This window comes from Heterocephalus glaber, unplaced genomic scaffold (assembly GCF_053883595.1).
Source record: "Heterocephalus glaber isolate CG9 unplaced genomic scaffold, H.glaber_assembly_v1.0 deba00001606, whole genome shotgun sequence".
NCBI classification, from domain to species: Eukaryota; Metazoa; Chordata; class Mammalia; order Rodentia; family Bathyergidae; genus Heterocephalus; species Heterocephalus glaber.
In genome coordinates this window covers 37,302,872-37,323,006 of record NW_028258377.1, presented here as the reverse complement: position 1 = coordinate 37,323,006, position 20,135 = coordinate 37,302,872, and the positions used below count along the sequence as shown (strand labels likewise).

The 20,135-nt window shown below is 41.1% G+C and overlaps 1 protein-coding gene across 1 annotated transcript in view; it reads right to left on the bottom strand.

Annotated features, from left to right (window-relative positions):
* The window catches only part of Ppp2ca (protein phosphatase 2 catalytic subunit alpha), a 21,348-nt gene extending 1,213 nt beyond the window's left edge, over positions 1 to 20,135 (bottom strand). The window contains exons 1-6 of the mRNA XM_004836578.4: positions 19,203 to 20,135; positions 5,652 to 5,861; positions 2,745 to 2,918; positions 1,840 to 1,929; positions 1,153 to 1,314; positions 68 to 186 (exon numbers count right to left, since the gene is read on the bottom strand). Of these exons, the coding sequence (XP_004836635.1) occupies positions 68 to 186; positions 1,153 to 1,314; positions 1,840 to 1,929; positions 2,745 to 2,918; positions 5,652 to 5,861; positions 19,203 to 19,304 (857 nt within the window). The 5' untranslated portion in view covers positions 19,305 to 20,135. The remainder of the gene's footprint in view (positions 1 to 67; positions 187 to 1,152; positions 1,315 to 1,839; positions 1,930 to 2,744; positions 2,919 to 5,651; positions 5,862 to 19,202) is intronic.

The window sequence follows — 20,135 nt, the reverse complement described above, 5'->3', positions numbered from 1 at the left end:
TGAACACTTATACTGCCCAGTAAGACTATTCAGTAATGCAACCAAATGGTCAGGTATAAATACTTACAAAGAATATTTTAGAGTATCATCAAGTTCCATGATTGCAGCCTGGTTACCACATCGATAACAATAGTTTGGAGCACTGAAAATTGTTACGACATTCCGGTCATGGCACCAGTTATAGCCCTACAAAGGGAAAAAAAGAAAAAGTTCTTTTCTCCAGAATTTACGTATTACTACTACAACCACCCCCCAAAAGGCTTAATTTCCTGTATTTTGCACAAACGACTTACTTTTCCAAAATTAACAAAACTAGTCTTTTATTATAGAAAGAAAAAAAGTTTGGCATGGGGTCACACCTGTAATCTCAGCTACTTGGGAGGCCAAGGCAGGGGGACCACAAATTCAAAGACATCCTGGGCAATTACCTAAACCTGGTCTCAAAAGTAACAACAAAAGGTTCGTGGGGTGGGGTGAGGGCTGTCACTCAGTAGTAGTAGAGTGCTGGCTTACCGTGCAGGAGACCTTGGGTCCAACACCCCCCACCACCTTAAAAAATACCTAACATCAATAAACTATATAAAGCTGGCCCTCTGTGGGTGCCTATGTCTCATCAGCCTCTTAATAAAGTCACGTAAACATGACTAAGAATGAAGCACTCCCATAATCCCAGCACTCAGGAGGCTGAGGCAGGAGGATCACAAGTTTCAAACCAGCCTGGGCTACATAGTGAGTTCAAGGCCAACCCGAACTTCAAAGGAGACCCTGTCTCAAAAAACAAAACAAAAGAACGAAGAGGATATGATTGAAGATATAAGACCATCTGGCCATCCCTGTAGAAGTAAATACATCCTGCTATAGTTTGAACGTTACGCGTCCCCCAAAGGCACATGTTGTGGTGAAGGCTTCATCCCCACAGCAGTGATTCTGGGAGGAGATGGGACCCAGGGGCAGGCCCTTGAGCCACTGGGATATGAAAAACTTGGTTTTAATTCTAGTGTGCAGCTACCAAAAGGCTCAAGCTACAGTGGCAAACTCAGAGAAGGAATATATGGAATGACTTGGTAAAAAAGCATTACAGTAAAACTCCCCAAAATCTTCTCTCCTTCGGTTTACTAAAAAGCAAGTCTTGTTTCAAAGAACAGAACATACCTCCATCACTAGCTGGTGAGCTCTAGACACCAACGTGAGGCCATTGGCATGATTAAATGTCTCAGAAATATCTTGGCCAAAGGTGTAACCAGCTCCCCGAGGAGATATTCCCCAGCCACCACGGTCATCTGGATCTGACCACAGCAAGTCACACATTGGACCCTAAAAGAGCAGGTTCAAGTTATACACCATCTGAGTAATTCATCAGAAGCAGCTTTCTATGTCGCTTTTTGCGTGATGTTTGCTCCAAAGAGTAACAGATCTTTCAGTTAAGATGTCTGTGAAATGACAGAGCCATTTTCCAGAAGTCTCCATGATGCACAACTGGCATTAACGGTGAGCGCCTCAATCTGCCTACAGCATGTAAACTTTACTACAAGGTAGTATGAACTGGTCATTTAAGACAGTGTCGGAAGGGCCAGGGATTTAGCTCAGTGGTTCCGCCGCCTGCCACGCAAGCGCAAGGTCCCAAGTTCGATCCCCGGCACCCATCCCTCAAAGACAGTGTTGGTTCTAATAAACCCAGTCACACATCCACCGTGATCTTGGCAGGTTTCTCACCTTATCAACAGCGGAGTTGCTAACAGTGTTCACATCTAAGGGACTGTTTAACACGTAAAATGAACTTGTAATTAAACTTCTCTGCAAAGTTTTCCAAGAAGAATTTACTACCAGGTAAAGCCATACCTCATGGGGAACTTCTTGCAGGCGATCAAGCGCTCTGATATGATCCAGAGTGTCTATGGATGGGGAGAGGCCGCCATGTAGACAGAAGATCTGCAAAGATTGGTTTAAAATGTTAGCTTCACTTACAAGAAACTGAAATACTCTAGACTAAGCTATAGGCAGTGGGCCCATCATCTGCCCCACTGCGTTTCTGTGCTTTTCCTGCCCGAGGTCTGACCGGAGGAGGGCCCACCTTCCCTCCAGCCCACACTCCACTACTGAGTACTCTTTCTTCCTGACACAACACTCATAACACACTCAGACGCCAGCTCCATCAGCTCCTGCAAGAAAATGTCACCCCTCCACTAAAACTAACTCTAGTACCTTCATACAGGCATTTCTTAAAAGTTCTGTGTACCACCTCTCTACCTGGAACAGTTAATAGCTCTTTATATCTCTCAGACTTGGGCTGCATTTTCTACTCCTGTGATCCCACCCCATACAGTTCAGTGCTTGCTACAAAGAAGCCACAGAAACAAAAAACCAGCAAATCCCAAAAAGGGTATGAGAATGGAAAACAAAGTCACTTGCATCTTAACATTAAGAAAGCAGATTTCCCCAGCACTCTAGGAGGCTGAGGGAGGAGTATTACAAATTCAAGACCTTGCCTCAAAATTTAAAAAGGGTTGGGGATCTTGCTCGGCACAAAGGCCTTGGGTTCAATCTCTGGTCACACAAAAGCAAGGAAAAAAAAAAAAGGAGAAAAGCAGATTCCTAAGGTGGTGACATGTCATAAACCTCAGCCCTTGGGAGGCTAAGGGTTTCAAGTTCTTGGGTGGCTTGGCCAGCCTGAGAATTGTAGGGGAGGGTAGTAGCATGAGCAGATCCCTAAAAATAATCAACCATGAGTTTTAAGATGCACAAACCTGCCCATCCACCAAGGCAGTGAGAGGAAGATAATCAAAAAGATCTGTAAAATATTTCCAAACATTTGCATTTCCGTATTTTCTTAAACACTCATCATAGAAACCATAAACTTGTGTGATCTGTCTGCTCTCGTGATTCCCTCGAAGAATAGTGATGCGTTCACGGTAACGAACCTAAAACAACAAAATAGATATAACATTAATAGCTAGTTCCTTCACAAATCAAATGACAATTCAGGAAGCTTTCCATTGGGAAACTCAAGAGCTCCAACTTTGTTTTAAAAAGTCATACATCTCCACATTACACTGAAATAAAGCCACAGATCTACAAACATAAATGCCCATGAGGTATTTTGTCAACCTCATCTCAATTAAATTCAAATGCCTTCTACCACCCATTTTCTACCAAGCAGTCATGGGTTATTAAACCTCATGCATGAAATTTTTTTCCAGTTCAATGACATTTAGTAAATTTAGTTACACAACAGTTATCACAACCCAGTTTTAGAACCTTCTCATTAGCCCAAGAAGATCTCTCTTGTCTGTCTGCAGTCACTCTCCACTCCCACTCTCAGCTCCTGGCAACCACTGATTTACTTTCTCTCTTGACAGTGTCTTTTCCAGAAGTTCCATAGAGATGGGGAACAAAATGTAGCCTTCTGTGCAAGGCATCAGTTGGAATGTCTTAAGGCTCATCGGTGTTGCAGCCCAGGTCAATGGTTTATCCTCTTTATAGTACCACCTTTTGTTTCTCCACCTACCAGGAGGGTGAACTGGTGACTGTTTCCAGTGTTCTGGCTACCACAAGTTGGTGCTAAGATCATTTGCACGGAAGGTTTCTGCATGAACACATGCTTTCATTTCTTTTGGATGGACTCTTAGGAATATTAACGATCAGGTCATACAGTAGGTATACGCTTAACTTTCTGAGAAACAGTCCAGTGGCTGAGCTATTTCACATTCCCACTAGCAATGCATGTGCATTCTTTTTTTTTTTGGTACTGGGGATCAAACTCAGGACCTTGCACTTGCGAGGCAGGCAGCAGAACCAGAGCTAAATCCCTCGCCCCTGCATGAGCATTCTTACCTTTGCACATCCACCAAAACTTGCTCTTAGGAGCCTCACTGATTAGTCTAACAAATGTGAAGTGCTAGCTCACCATTACTTCAACTTGCATTTCCCTAATGACTAAAGGTGTTAAGCATCTTTTCATGTGGTAACTGACCACATATCTCTTGGGTGAAATGGCTTTAAATATTTTTCCCATTTAAAAGTTACCTGTCTGGTTATTAAATTAAGAGGCTTTGGAAAAAAAATATTTGAAGAGCTGGGGACTGGTGGCACATGCCCATAATCCCAGTACTCTGGAGGCTGAGGCAGGAGGATTGCTGCAAGTTTGAGGCCAGCCTGGGCTGCATAGTGAGTTTAAGCCCAGCCTGAATGACATAGCTAGACCTTGTCTCAAAAGAAAAGAAAAAAAAAGAACATGTAGGTGTAACTCAGTGGCAGAGCATGTGCTTATTACCATGCAGGAGGCCCTGGGTTCAATCCCAGGTACCAAATAATTAAAAATTAAAATGCATAACAAGTATTTTAAGACTCAATACAAATACTTTTACTTTTGATGTCTTTTGAAGAACACAAAAATCTTAATTTTGACAAAATCAAGTTTTCTGTTTAACAGGTCATATTTCTGTAAACATATGTAAAAAGTCTGCTTAACAAAAGATCAGAAAGATTTTCTCTTACCTGGAAGTTTATAGGTTAGACCTTGCATTTAGGTCTGTAGATTTTTTGTTGTTGTTGCTACTAAGGATTCAGTCCAGGGCTTTGTGCATGGTTGGCAAGCACATCACCAACCCCATGATCTATATGTTCTTCCATCATTTACTGAAAAGCCCATCCTTTCTCCCAGTACTCATCTGCTGCTAGGGCTGCCATACCCAAGTACCACAGAGTACAGAAACGTATTTCCTCACATTTCTGGAGCCAGCAAAATCAAGGTTTCGGGGGGTTGGTTTCCTTTGAAGGCCTCTCTCCCTGACTTATAGATTGCTGTTTTCTCCATGTGTCCTCCTACCTTCTTCCCCATCTCTGCCCTAATATCTTTTTCTAAGGACACCACTCATTGGATTAAGGCCCTCCCATTTTACTTAAGTACCTCTGTAAAGGCCTCGGGTTAAGACTTCAATACATGAAATTTGAGAGGACATAATTCAATCCACTGCACCTCCTAGGTGAATTTTAAAGGCAGTACATTTGTTCCTCTTCTGTAAACTGGGATCGATCCTATGCTTTTAAGCAGAGGGGGCCGGACAGCTTCCTTCAAAATATTTGGAGCCACAGGAGATACTTTCCCTCATCTAATCCAACTCCTTCATTTTACAAATGCAGAATGATTTCCAAAAAAGTTCTGTAACTTTTCACACAATTAACACATCAATCACCTACAATTCAGCTCTTGGTGAAACCATGACTCACTACTTAATATTAGAAAAGTCTCTGACACCCATTTTATCGTTGTGAATATTCTATAACATGAGCCTGTTGTCTAAGAAAAGGTTGAAAACAGAAAAACAGAAAGAAAAAGGCTCCCCCAACGACAAGGTCAAACAAATTTTTATAAGTAAAAGGCAGAAAAATTTTACCCTAAAAGCTATATACTATTTTCTGTTTCACCTTCAGATCTTCATCTGTACATTTAACAAAGCTATAACTGCTGTACATAAAGTCTTACTTATTTGCATTCCTAAATAAGGAATTTTATTCTAAAATCTGACATACAGATGGAGAAAAATCACTAAGAAAAACAAACATTTAAGAGGAAGGTCTTAAAAAAAAAAAAGAAAAGAAAAGAGGAAGGTCTTACCCAATTCAAAAGGTCCAAACATAAAATTTTAAATTACCTTAAGAGCTACAAGCAGTGTAACTGTTTCAACTGAATAATATCCTCGGTCAACATAATCTCCCATAAACAAGTAATTTGTATCTGGTGATTTGCCACCAATTCTAAACAGTTCCATGAGATCATGAAATTGCCCATGTACATCTCCACAGACAGTAACTGGACATCGAACCTCTTGCACGTTGGATTCTTTTGTCAGGATTTCTTTAGCCTACAGACGGAGAAAAAAACAAAGCAATTAAACAACATTAACAAACCATTAAACATTAACAAAGATATGCTTACTCCCACTTAATGTACCTTATGGTAAAACAGAGCTGGTATATGGGGAAACTACAGGCATTTATGACCACATTAACACATACAGGATGTGGCTAGATTCATTCTATCCATTGGCTATACCACCCCTTCTAAAAAAAGTATATCCAGGAGCATAGCCTCATGCCTACCATTAATATCAATTTTTTGTTTGTGGGTTTTTTGGAGACAGAGTCTCACTCTGTAGTTCAGGCTGGTCTGGAACTCACACTGATCCTCCTCCTGCCTCAGCCTCCCAAGTGCTGGGATTACAGGCATGTGCCACCACACTCAGACAGTATCAGGAGTTTTTAAACCTGTCAAATTGCCATCTAACTAAAACACTGAGGAGATCATGATCACCTTCAGAAGATCATGAAAATGGAATAAGACACACAAGTTCCTGCTGCCCCAGTTTTAGAGTTCTAATTATAATGTTGTCATCCCACAATTTCAGGCTATCTTGGTATTGCTTCACTTTTTAATTTTTAATAGACATTAAAATTTTGCCTGTTATTTTAGTGTATGTCTTTTTTTTTTTTGTACCGGGGGATCAAACTCTGGTCCTTGCGTGCTTGTGAGGCACGCGGTAGCACCACAGACCTAAATCCCTGGCCCCAGTGTATGTCTTTTTATACCATAACACATAGTTCTTGGTTTATAATTGGTTTAGTAAATACACATGTATTGTACAAGCCTCTTTTTATTTGGCATAGTATACACTCTTCCATATAATCACAAATTCAAACATTTCTTTTAAAGGCAAGGTAATACTTCACTCAGTAGAACGCCTACTGTTCATTCATCCAATACACATTTACTCATCAGTATATGCTAGAAAATTTAAAGTACACGAGGAGACCATCATTTGCTCAATCATCCAAACGACTACTATGTACCTAGCCCTATCCTGGCCACTGGGAATACAGTCGTGTACAGGGAGGGTTATTCCCACTGCTGTGGAGAAGCATTACAAAACAATAACGAGGAAAAAAGGTACAGTGTCAGGAAAGAAAGGAAGAGCATTAACTAGAGAAGACCACTTTATTTATTTATTAATTTGGGTACTGGGGATCGGAACTCGAGACCTTGAGCTTGTGAGGCAGGTGGCGGAACCTCTGAGCTAAATTCCCAGCCCCGAATTCTGCATTTTTAAATGTTGACACTACATCAAATAGTCCTCCAAAATGGAAAGGACACTGTAACTTTAAAGGAAACAATTTTAACTCTTAAATCTGGAAAAACCAACCAAAACTCCTTCTGCTCTTAACAAATTTCAAAGAATAATCATAATGAAATAGTGAGAAAACAGTGGTGTCCATCAAACAATCACCAAACAAGCCAACTGTTAAGAATATTTTAACAAAAAATGCAAGCTTGCAGGGGGCTGTGGATTTAGCTAGGCTGCACAGTGTCTGCCTTGCAAGCACAAGTTCCTGAGTTCCACCCCCGTACCAAAAAAAAAAGCAAGCTTGCAAAGAAACAATTTTAAATATTGTGCTACTTTTTGTTTCAATTTAACAATTCTAAAATAATCATTATACCAAAATACACTATCTTGAATGCCAGAACAATATAGCCTACAGATGTTCACATCAAAGCTTATTTTTAAAAACTAATCACAGAAAAAGAGAAGACTAAGAGAGGCTGTGCTAATACAAAATCGGGCCCAAGGCCAAGCTGGTCACTGTACATTCTCAGCATTCAAGAGGCCAAGGATGTGAGTTCAAGGCCAGCCTGGGCTACAGCATCAGCGTTAAACCTCTCTATGGGTCATTTACTGGGACCTCTTAATGATTCACCTCTAGAGCCTCCCTCCATGGCTGTGTCAACCATCAGCCACACAACCTCAACTCTCTGGTTATTTAATACTCAAAGAAAATGGGAGAAGACTTTTAAGGTAATTTAAGTAATAATTTGAGTTTTGATTTTAGGTAATCATTTTTCTATTCTGCCATTTTGACTCCTATAATTCAAAGCATGGACCGGGGATTTAGCTCAGTGGTTCCGTCACTTGCCTTGCAAGCGCAAGGACCCAAGTTCGATCCCTGGTACCAAAAAAACCCACAAAAAAACAAAGCAGGTCACCTGAATTATGCACTGAAGCAAAAGCAAAGCAAAAGCAAACTAAACACCGAATTTTTTTGCTTCTCCTAAAACCGAACAAAAACAGCTGGATGCAACATGGGTGCCATAGGTTTGCCACCGCTGTCCTAAAACATTTTTCCAGGCCTTCAAAATTTCTCAGCTGATAAAATTAACATTTGGGGAAAAGAAAGCACAAAATTTTTTAAATAATACGATCAGTACCATATCGATTTGGATTTATTAGAACTCTTCTGAAACTATCAAGTGGTAAAGACTAGAATGAACAAATTCAAGCAAAAAAGATTTGGTAAAAACTTCCTGGAACAAAGTGAAAGTGAAATAATCTATCAGTAAGATCTTCTTCCTAAGAACTGCTGGGTGTGCTGGTGCAGCTTGTAATCCCCGCTCCTGGGAAGTGAGCAGGAGGAGCACTGTTCATTCAAGACCAGCAGGAACTGTACAGCAAGACCCTGCTTCAAGAAACATATAAAGAGCTGTGAAAAGTTAAAATGTTATGTCCAACAATTTGGAGGTTCACTTGAAAGATCATTGGGAATATTAGTTTATTATCAATGCCCTCTCAGCGATCTGGGTTTGGATTTCAATATCTCACTACTCTCATTTTCAACATACTACAAAAATAATCAGCTCAGCTATTCAGGAGGCTGAAATGGGAGGATTGCTGAACTGCGCGCGCACACATACACACTCAACTGTAAAGTAAATGAACTATAGATTGGACATTCATTCTTAGACATAGGCCATCCTAACATGAAAGCAAGCTAAATAGATCTCATAAATCATCCATGCCAAGATTTTTCAAGGAAGACAATCGAATGGGAAAGGAAATCCACACACCAACAAAAGATTCACCAACCTTATTCTTCATTTCATTAGAGGGACACAGTAACATTTAAAAACACAGCATCAAGGGCTGGGGATTTAGCTCAGTGGTTTCGCCGCCTGCTGCGCAAGCGCAAGGACCCGAGTTCGATCCCCGGTACCAAAAAAAAAACAACAACAAAAAAAACAGCATCAGGATGGGCATGGCAGCACACATTTATAATCCTAGCACTTGGAAGGCTGAGAAAATAGATTGCCAAGTTCCAGGTCACCCCGAGGTACATCGAGTTCAAGGGCAGCCAGGAAGCCCTGCAGAGACTGTCTCAAAACAAAACCACCACAAAATGACCACAACCCTGTCAGAATCCTTTGCATAAAAGAGACTGAGAAAAAAGATTAAAATGTTAATAGATATTATTTCAGTGGGAAAACAATAAGATATGGCTATCTGCCTTATTCTACCACCACCAACAAAAATATTTATTTATTTGTTCTTTTGAGACAAGGTCTCACTATGTAGTCCAGACTGGCCTCGAACTTGGGAGTGATTCTTCTGCCTCAGCCTCCGGAGTGCTGGGATTACAAGTGTGCACAACCATGCCCGGCTCAAAAAATCATAGTTTCTTATAAACACCCTTTAGTCTTTACCCACACAGAAAACTCACTTATAACTAGTCAATGTCTCATTTTGTGTCAAGCTTCATATTCACTAACTGCATTTCATACTCATTAGTGTTACAGTGCTCATGCAATGATAAAAATGTATCCATACTCAGCTACTCCATGTATGAAATATGTTATCCCACTGACTCTCTCTCTCTCTTTTTTTTGATACCAGGTATTGAACTCAGGACCCTGTGCTTGCAAGGCAGGCGTGGTGCCACTGAGCTAAATCCCTGGCCCTACCCCATCGGTTCTAATTGGCATTTTTCATTTCTGAGCTGAAAGGTTGCATTCCATGCTTTATTTCCTGTAAGTTATTTCTCCTCTTACACAAATTATTCACATATGTTCTTTGGACATTTAATCATCAAGAGCTAGATGGCGCTCACATATTTGTGTAAACTTTTAAAATTTAGTTTATTAGCACGTGTGTAGTACATGTTTACAATCTTTGTGAGAAGAATTGTAAATCCTTAATTCCTTTTTCACCCCCCCCACTCATCCCTTGGGGTAGATCCCACCCCCTTGGGGTACATGTACATAACACATCTCAATTCTTTTCATCCCTCACCCTTTCCCTCCATCTCTATTGCTTTCTCCTCTGAGAACAATCTCCCTATGTTTTGATGTTATTTTAATTAAATGTTGGCATTTGGTTTCTCAGTTTTAAATACATCATCCAAAATTTTCTGTCCATTTTTGCTTTGTAATTTTTCTCCTACAGCTGTTAAAAGAAAAAGCTATCACCCTGACATTTTCTCTCTCTCTTTTTTTTTTTTGGTACTGGGGATCGAACTTGGGTCCTTGAGCTTGCGCAGCAGGCGGCGAAACCACTGAGCTAAATCCCTGGCCCAACCTGACATTTTCTAATAGTTTTTCTTTTACATTTACACTTTAATCCTTTGGTTACATGACAACTACTCAAGCTTCCTTTTACATGAGTGCTTTGCACTGGAATATAAAACATCATTACCCTAGACCACCGAATAATCACTGAACTGGGATCTAGAATTTTACAAGTTCTTTTTTTACTGTCTAAAACCTGGTCACTAACATTCACTATATGGCAACCCCTAACCCAACCCCCACTCCCTTAACCATCAGGACCAGGGAACATTTCCTGAACCAGAGCATTCTCACAGGGCTCGGGTACTCCAACCAAGTCAGAGCAGGTAAGCACTCTTCTACCGGACCCCAGAGAAAGCCACCGGGTACACTTGGGGGGTACTGGGGGAGGGTATGAATAAGTAGTCCAGCTGGACTTGAACTAATATCCTCCCAAGTCAGCCTCCCAACTGCTGGGAATGTAGCCATGCACCATGTTACCAAGTGTTAAAGTGAAAAATTTTAAGTAACTTTGTAAGGATCTCTGGCAGTATTTTTCTTTTAATTTATTTCTGGGAACGAGGAATCGAACTCGGGACCTTGCACTTGCAAGGCAGGCGGTGGAACCACTGAGCTAAATCCCAGGCCCCCTGGCAGTATTTTTCTTAAGTCTCAAAAGCACAAACCTGGGCACAATGGTGCACACCTATAGTCCCAGCTATAGGCAGGAAGGTCAGTTTCCTTATCAAGGAAAGCCTGGGCAACACAGCAGGACTGCTTCAAAAACAATACTTAATCACATACCAGGAATGATTTTGGAACTCAGGTATACCAAGATATACCTTGTTTCAAATACTGATTTCCTTTTTTTAAGTTAATATTCAATTTTGGTGTGAGCTACTTGAAAAGGATCTTTATGTTAATTTTAAGCACTTTAAGTTTTATTTACCTTTTTTGGGGTTTTTTTGGTACCGGGGATCGAACTCGGGTCCTTGCACTTGCAAGGCAGGCAGCAGAACCACTGAGCTAAATCCCTGGCCCTATTTTTGGTTTTTTGAGACAAGGTCTTGTTATACAGTCCAGGCTGGCCTCAAACTCAGTGATCCTTCTGCCCCAGCCTCCCAAGCTGGGATTACAGGTGTCTTCCACTACACCCAGCTCTTAAAGATAGGAAAGCAATTCCTACACAGACCAAACACAGAAGAATCTCAAGGTCTGTAACTGAGGAAAAGATGCTCGGGCTCATCATATGATCAACGATCTATGCTTAACTAAAGAAATAATTTTTTTATATCACAATTTTTTTGTCATTGGTAGAAAAACGTCACTTTAAGTAGATACCAACCAGCAATTCTTTTAAGTAGAAAAGAAACCAAAGGTGGTCTTAATGTGTCTTCTCTGTGGGACCAAAGTGAAAGCCAGGTAAAACTGTCTCTTTAGGGCTGGGGATGCAGCTCAGAGGCACCGTGCCTACCTTGCAAGAGCAAGGTCTTGAGTTCAATCCCTGGTACCTCCCGCAAAACCTCCCTATAATTTTAGTATTACTAATATTACTTGAAAGGAATTTCCATTTTAAAAGTCATTTTACTATTCAATATCTGATTAATTCTAATGTTCAACAGAACTCTAGTTCAAATAAATTCAACATTTCATATTCTTACTACCATAGCTAAACACACCTACCAATGATTACAAAGAGAAGCAAAACAAAAAAGGCAATTTTTAATTTTACTTTTAAGCGGATTTGAAGTTATTTAAAAACTTTTAAAAAAGCATTAAATTCTAGGGCTGAGGCTGTAGCTCAGTGGCGGCATGCCTGCCTGGCAGTGCAAGGTCCCAAATGCAATTCCCAGTACAAAAAAAAGCATTAAATTCTCAGGCAAAATATTTTTTTGAATCCTAAGAGAATTTCACTTTGCTTCACATGGTCTTATGTAAGATGGAAGGCAGGTTTGAGGTTACATTACCGTAATTGCAATTAAGTCAAGGTCTGTTGACAAATTGGGGTGTAAGGCAGTATTTGGGAGGGGGCAGTGTACAAGACAGGGCTTATCACTAGCACTGGAAACAAATGAATCAAATTAACTTCAACTATCAAATCTCCCTTCATACTGCTTGCCTTTCATTACAGTAAACAGACACCTCTACTATTTTATGAAACATTTCAATCTTAAAGTATAACTACACAAACCTTAAAATAATATCACCCTCTATGTAATACTCCAGGGGCTAATACTTTCTACTTGGCTTGTGCCTTAGGGTCTAACTGAAAGAAAAAAAAAAATGTCAGGAGTAAGGGATAATTCTAAAATTGTATTTAAAAAAAGGAAATGGATGTCTTCCCATATCACCACCTTTGCTTCTGACCAAAAAGAATGACTATTTTCTTTAAAGCCATGTCTTTTACAAAAAGCTGACTTTATTCTTTACTAACCAACCTGCATGTGCATGAATAAAGTATTTCCAGTGATTCCTGGATAGGGAAAAATGTTAAATCTACTCAAAAAACAACAATGCTGCTATCTAGGTAATAATGAATCAGCCTAGATGGTCTTTATGGTTCCTTCCATCTTAAAAATTCTATTCTATCCTAAAGCACTTCTTTTGCCTGTAAGTCCAAGCCGCCCAATAGACATAGACAGTAGGTGTTTTCTGCAAACAGATAATGGGTGACAGAGAAAAGCTGCTTTATCATTATTAGCCCAAACATTTAAAAATTTCTGTCAAGAATTAACTAAGGCCGGGGATGTAGCTCAGTGGGACCGCGCTGGCCTGGCAAGAGCAAGATCCTGAGTTCGGTCTCCGTACCAGAAGGAAAAAAAAAAAAAAAAGAATTAACTACTGCCAGGTGTGGTGGCACACACCTATAATCCCAGCACTCAGGAGGCTGAGGCAGGAGGACTGCCGAAGAGTTGGAAGCCAGCCTGGGCTCTACAGTGAGTTCAAGACAAGCCTGGACTACATAGAGAGACCTTGCCTCAAAAAACCAAGAGTTAACCACAAAGCTGGGAATGTAGCTCAGTGGTAAAGAAAATTTGCATGCAAAAAAGCTCTAGGTTCAGTCTCAGCACTACAAAAACAACAACAAAAGAGTTAAATAACCAGGTTAACCTCCCAACTAATAAAAAGTTGCCACTGTTTAGAGCAAAAACTAAAAAACAAAACAAAACTGTGCACTAAAGAATGCTATGCAGACAAAGCTAAATAGTGAAACTAACCCTTATAATGAAGGCTTAATAAATATTGGTTGAACAAAGCCCAGAAATAAATGTATGCTGTCACATGGTTACAGCATCACTGGACCCTTCAGGATGGTTGTGAACTACTCTCTGCATGCCTTTAGCCAGGAATTTACTGTCTCCCAGAGGTCATCTAGAACAAAGGTTTTCAACCTTCTCTCTCGGCTCACACCACAAGGGTAGTTACTATGAAATAAACGATAAATTCAAAGAACTAAAAAAGTATGTGTATTTAAAAAAATCACCACCTATTGTAACTCCAATGACTGAGGCACCGATGGGTAGAGACAGAGTGCAGGAGAGATGACCAGGTGGTCACTCACAGTTTATACACACCTTTCACAGCTTCAGTTCACCCTTCCAAACCGCAATCCACAATACCAATATACAAATGAACAAAAATGTTGTACTGTGAAGAAATTAACAATCCCAGATTGTTTTGCACTACTCTTTCTGACATCCACCTCCCTGGCATTTATCATCAGTGTAGACTTCTTTCTCTAGCTTCTTCTACCTTAACCCATAAGAAAAGCTTATTTAACACAAAAGCAAACATCTTTCCTATTCCTAGTCCCAGTCCAATTCAGATTTAAGGAAAAAGTTTTAAACAAGAGAAACTGGTCAAAGAAAAAGGCCTGCTCCACAATTTGCCTATTTCTCCTCAGCACCCTCAAAACAGACTCATCACCATTTCAACCCAAACTCAAGTCTCCTAGCCTGTCCCCTCGAAACTAAACAAAGGAGACATCGCAGCGAAGACAAACTCAACTTGCAATCTCTGCTGTCATAAAACAGAGGAGCATCAGGCCAGGGATATGAATGTTATCCCATTTACTCTGTCAGAGCCTATCATTTCTTTCTACAGCATGAGTTTCATCTTACTGCCAACTTCTTCTTTTTTTTTTTGGTACTGGGGATCGAACTTGGGTCCCTGCACTTGCAAAGCAGGCGGTGGAACCACTGACCTAAATCCCCAGCCCATTACTGCCAACTTCTGAAGACACAAAATTCTTGAACCCAGATAAAGAAAACAGGGAGGGTTGGGTACTTGTGTATGTAAATAGAACTGTTCTGTTTTCTCATTAAGTTAACCCAAAACTGCATTACCTCTGCATGCCTTGGAGATTATCACACACATACATACATACATACACACACACACAAACACACACGCTTTGGAATTGTGAGGATGAAAAGGCATTTTATCAGCTGCAGTGACACTATGAAAGTTACATTTTATTAGAATATCTTACAGCTCAGTCTCTGGGTTATGATTTATACTATCTGGGAAGAGAGAAAATGACCCAGGTTTTTCATCTCACCAATCTTATTTGAAAGGTAAATGTATTTAGGTACTTCTAAAATAGAAGAACAATTACTGTTTCTAGGACAAAGTGGCACCACGGTATTTCTATCTGACGTGAATAGCTGTTAAGCAGTAGGAATAAAATATTGCTTCATTTTACAGAATTGTTGATTTCACAATTCAGTTTGGCCCCAATTCATTTACACCTTTCATTATTAATTCTACCTCAGAAAAGGAGATCCGCAAAGCAATGCAAAGAATACCAGAATTAGAATTCATAACCCCCAGTAACTTCAATTTTAGTTCCGGTTGTCAAGTCACTTTATCTTTCCAAGCATTTGGTTTATGCCTACAACTAAGAAAATAACTACGTGAAAATATTCTGTAACATGTTTCCCTTCCTGTTTGTTCTCAATATTCAAATTACTTTTAAGGCAATGAGCCAAACAGCTTTTTAATTTAAAACACACACAAAAGTATATTACTCACGTCTTATAAGATTTTAATTTTGGTCAAGTATTTTTTAGTTCAACTAATTAGAAGGAAGTTATCTGCTTTCCCCGTTCTTTTAACAAACGTTAAAACTAAATGAAGCCTTAATGACTGCATTTTACTTATAGTGCTTGTAGACCAATGTAAAACTGCATACACAGGTAAAGAACTCCCTTGAAAAAATAAACAACAGTCTCCACATTTGGGAAAACCCTGAAAGCACAAAGTCAAAAATCATACCTAAGTTAAATCATGCTGAACTCCTACAATAAAATACTATTTACCACAGTTAATGCCAAAGCAATTCGATATAATGTACTTCCTTCAATCTGTAGATAGAAACATACCTGGCCATTTATATAGCTAAGGCTATATAACTGTGCCTGAGATGAAACTACATTTACACACCAAAGTTTTAAGTAACAAATTATGATCTCCTAAAATGACAAGGTATACTGCACACACCACAAAAACTGGCTTTGACATAAACCTTAGTCACACCTTAAAAATCTTTTAACTGGTCAATAACAAAAAACCATGTTCACTCTAGTCATTTTTTTTCCCTTCTGAGACAGGTTATCACTATGCAGTTTAGGCTGGTCTTAAACTCAATGCCCAGGATAGCCAAGATTCTTCTGTCTCTGCCTCCAGAGTATTGGGACTACAGGCATGTGTCACCACACCCCATTCTCATCTACTAATACACACTTAGATTCTCTCCACTTTGAACACTTAACACATTAATTAATTGTTGGTAAGATACCAAAATAATGTCCTCAGGATGTTTTAATCACAACGACCTCTTATAGTGTATTTTTATCTTTACTATTTAAACATTTCATTTGTTCAGACATTGTCAGACAGGTAAAAGGCAGAATTTTATGTTATTATTTGTCCTTATAATTAAAAAATTATAAACTCCCACCAAGTAATTATTTCTAAAAAGTTTTTAAGTATTATTATACTAATGAAAAATTTTAACTCAGTAGTTTCAAAATTACTATTCAGAAGGCAATCATATCTAAGAGGTCGCACCAGATGATAAAACATTAACAGTAAAAAGAAAACTTTCGTTTTACCAGAGGACTTGCACAAAAGATATCAAGCCAGGCATTCCATACATCTAAAACAACCTTGTCAAATTAATTTCTTTTTGTAAGGTTTATATAGTTCCAAAAGTTGAAATACAACTTAAAAACATTATAGGGGCCGGGGATTTAGCTCAGTGGTTTCGCCGCCTGCTACGCAAGCACAAGGACCCAAGTTCAATCCCCAGTACCAAAAAAAAAACCCAAAACATTATAAAGGCTGCGTGATGGTATTCACCAAAAATGATCTACTTTATAAACAGAAAGTTGCATGTAATACCCAGCTTCAAGTATTATTTCCATTCTTTTTGGCTCTCAGAACTAAAATCTGGACACATTGTGTAAACAATGGAGATAAAAATGATGAGCCTCACTACACCCTAGTTTTAAAAAGATATGGGAAACAATGAATACTGGACCCATTAACTTTAGCATCCAATATTACCTTCTAATCTCCTAGGCAAACTCTCTAATTCCATGATTCATTACCTACTTATTTCTACACCATGCTTGTCTTTCCAGTTGAACTCAAAGCTCCTTGAGAATATATGTAATTTTCACTGCTTTTCATTCCCCTCAGGAAAATATGCAATCTGGGGTATTCAATTAAGTGTTCAATATTTAAACACAAAGTATAAATTTAAGATACAATCCTACTGTCTTTCTAGAAGGGACCTCAAAATATAATTACTATAGTTAGTTAACAGGAATATGAACCCCAAGTGAAGCAGTTGGCCGAAAGTCAATCACAGTAACTCACTTCAAAGCAGAAAGAGGACTAGTGTCCAGTGAGCAGTCTTCCAATTACATTACCTCTCTTTTCAATGTTTTCTTCACAAATGACTACTTACCTAGCTAACTACTGACTCAGACACCAAAAGTAAAATCATCATTTATAGTACCTAGAAATTAAGACGTGGCAAGATATATTTAAAAATTTTAAAGGCCTTTTAAAGGCCGTAACTTTTAATGTACCAACCTCATATGGTGTTGAGAATTACAGGTCAAGAAACAGGAGACTTGATACATAGCTACTATTAAAAATCCAACTCCAACAGGGGCTAGGGATTTAGCTCAGTGGAGCCTCCGCCTGCCTCAAAAGCACAAGGTCCTGAGTTTGATCCCCCGCACCAAAACAAAACAAAAAAATCAACTCCAACAGATAATTCACTCGATTCACTAGTAATAGTTTTGTTTAGGCTTGGGATAAGTAAATCTAAACCTAACTTACTTAATTCCAATTGTTCCCCTTTTTTTGGCTTTGTTTTTAAGAGACAAGGTCTTGCTACACCATTTGGGCTGGCCTTGAATTGCAGCAATCCTCCTGTTTCAGCCTCTCAAATGCTGGCATTACAGAGTGCACCACCAAAATTCCAACTGATCTTAACATAATCTCTGAAAAAGTGTGCTTTGGGAACATATGTATCCCACATGTTCATGAACCTAATTTTCACATCAAACCACAAGTAAGTGAGCACAATAGCTTCCAAAAACTCTAATACAAAATACTAATATCCCTTAATTCTGCACTAAAATGAAACAGTACAAAGTTAATTGTGAAATGGTAAGTTAAAAGTTCATCGTGGAGATGAATGTTTTGTATAGTTTAGAAAACTTAAGTTACAAGACTAAAAAAAAGTAAAAGTTGATTACAAGACTAAGAAAAATAAAACATTTGATAACTAAACAAGCTACCTGTTTCCCCAACCTCAAGGGAAAAAACCCAGGAAATTAAATGTAAAAAGTGGATACAATATTTTCAGTGTCTGTGAGACGTTATTCAAACATTAAGTACAATATCTGGAATACAGTAAGAGTTCAATATACAGTGATTATTACCATGGCTACGTGCAGTCACAAAAATAGTCAAGTAACTTTTCCACAAAGAGCGAGGATACAAGACATTCTAGTTCCTCATTCTAAAAATAAATGGCAAAATGCCAAGTATGTTAGCTTAGAGAAGGGTTTCATACTAGCCAATTTGAGTCAGCATATAAATCAAACCGACACTTGATTTCCAATCCAAAAGCTCCTTATGTAGTATGACTCACCATATTCTCCATTTCTTCCAACTACGAAAAATAAGTTATATTTCTTCTTTATAACTACCACCCATGACCTTCGCAGAAATTAGGTTAGAGGCTTACTTTGTAATTCTTAAAGACACCCTTTAAATAGGTCTCCGAAGACGACTGCTTGGTGAGTTTGTAAAACCACCCAAGGTGGCACTAAAGCTGCGTGACCTTAACGTAGGTCCTGGGATCGATCCTACAAGCTCGCCTTTGGGGGACTCTGGCAACGCTGGCCCCCAAATTGGGCCTGACCATTAATTTAAAAAATGGCTCTTACCACCTCACCGTACTGGCTCAGGGCTCACTTCTGGGCAGCAAAACCCAACCCTCCCCGGATCTCAAACGCGTCCCCGCCCTGGCCCGCAGGGTCCCGGCTCCCCCTGCCATCCCGCCCGGGCAGAGCTGGGGGCCTCCGGAGCTCCGGACTCTGGTGAACGGCGCCATTTTAGGCGGCGGCGGCGGCAGCGACAACCAATCTGGGCGCGGGAGGCAGGGGGCGCCGGGTCGCTCCGGAGCCGCGGGCGCCGGTCAGCGAGGATCGGGGTCCGGAGGGCGGCTCCGCCATGTTGCACCCTTCCCGGGGCCGCCTCCTCGGCGGGCCTGGCCAACGGAGGCTCCCGTGGCCCAAGAGCAGCTCACCTTCTCGCAGAGGCTCTTAACCTGGGATTCGGACAGCTGCTTGCACTCATTCAGCTGCTCGATCCACTGGTCCAGCTCCTTGGTGAACACCTTCTCGTCCATGATGCCACCCGCCCAAACCGGCTGCCGCTCCGCGCTGCTCCCGCGCCGCCGCCCGCACACGGGCCACACGCACACGCCGCCACTGGTTCTTGGGGGTACTTCTGTGGTCCCTGGCGGTTGCTGGGCGCTAACGCCGGCCCGCTGGCTCTCGGAGCAGTGCTCGGCCGCCGGCCGCTGCGCCTCCTCCTCCGCTCGCCCTAGCTCCGGAGCTCGGCCCTGTAATGGCGGCCGCCCAGCGTGGTGACGTCACGCGGGCGTCAGGGGGCGGCGGGGAACCGAGGAGGGGAAAGGGCAGGGACACGAACTGCGCAACCTCAGAGCAGGCCGCGGTCGGCCGCTCGGTCGAAGGAGGGACTCACACCGAAGACTAAGCACAGGCCCAGCGTAGCCGGCTGGTGACTGAGGTGCCCTCGCTTTTGGGGCGTGGTCCCTAGAAGGGCGGGGTCGCGAAAGAACGGAATCCGAGCAGGCGCAGTGCTCAAACCCCAATCCGGCGAATCCCCGAGCTGTACGCCCCGCGCAGGCGCAGTCGGGTGGGGCGCCTGGATGCCTGAACCCTCAGGAAGGCCGTCCGGTTAACTCGCTTCAGCTCGTCCCCTGGGCCCTAGCAGCCTGGTCACGGAAACGAGAATTGCGACCCCATAGCTTTTCCATGGTCCAACAGCGCTGGTACTGCGTGGGGTGCCCGCACCTTTCGGTGCGCCGAGTGGGAGTGACCGCCTCCACCGCTGGGCGCTGCCTGCACCGTGTAATTAGGTCACCCGTAGGCGGAGGAGCGTGAACCTGCCGGGGGAGTGACGCGCAGCGCATCTGACTGGCCGCGCGCACCTG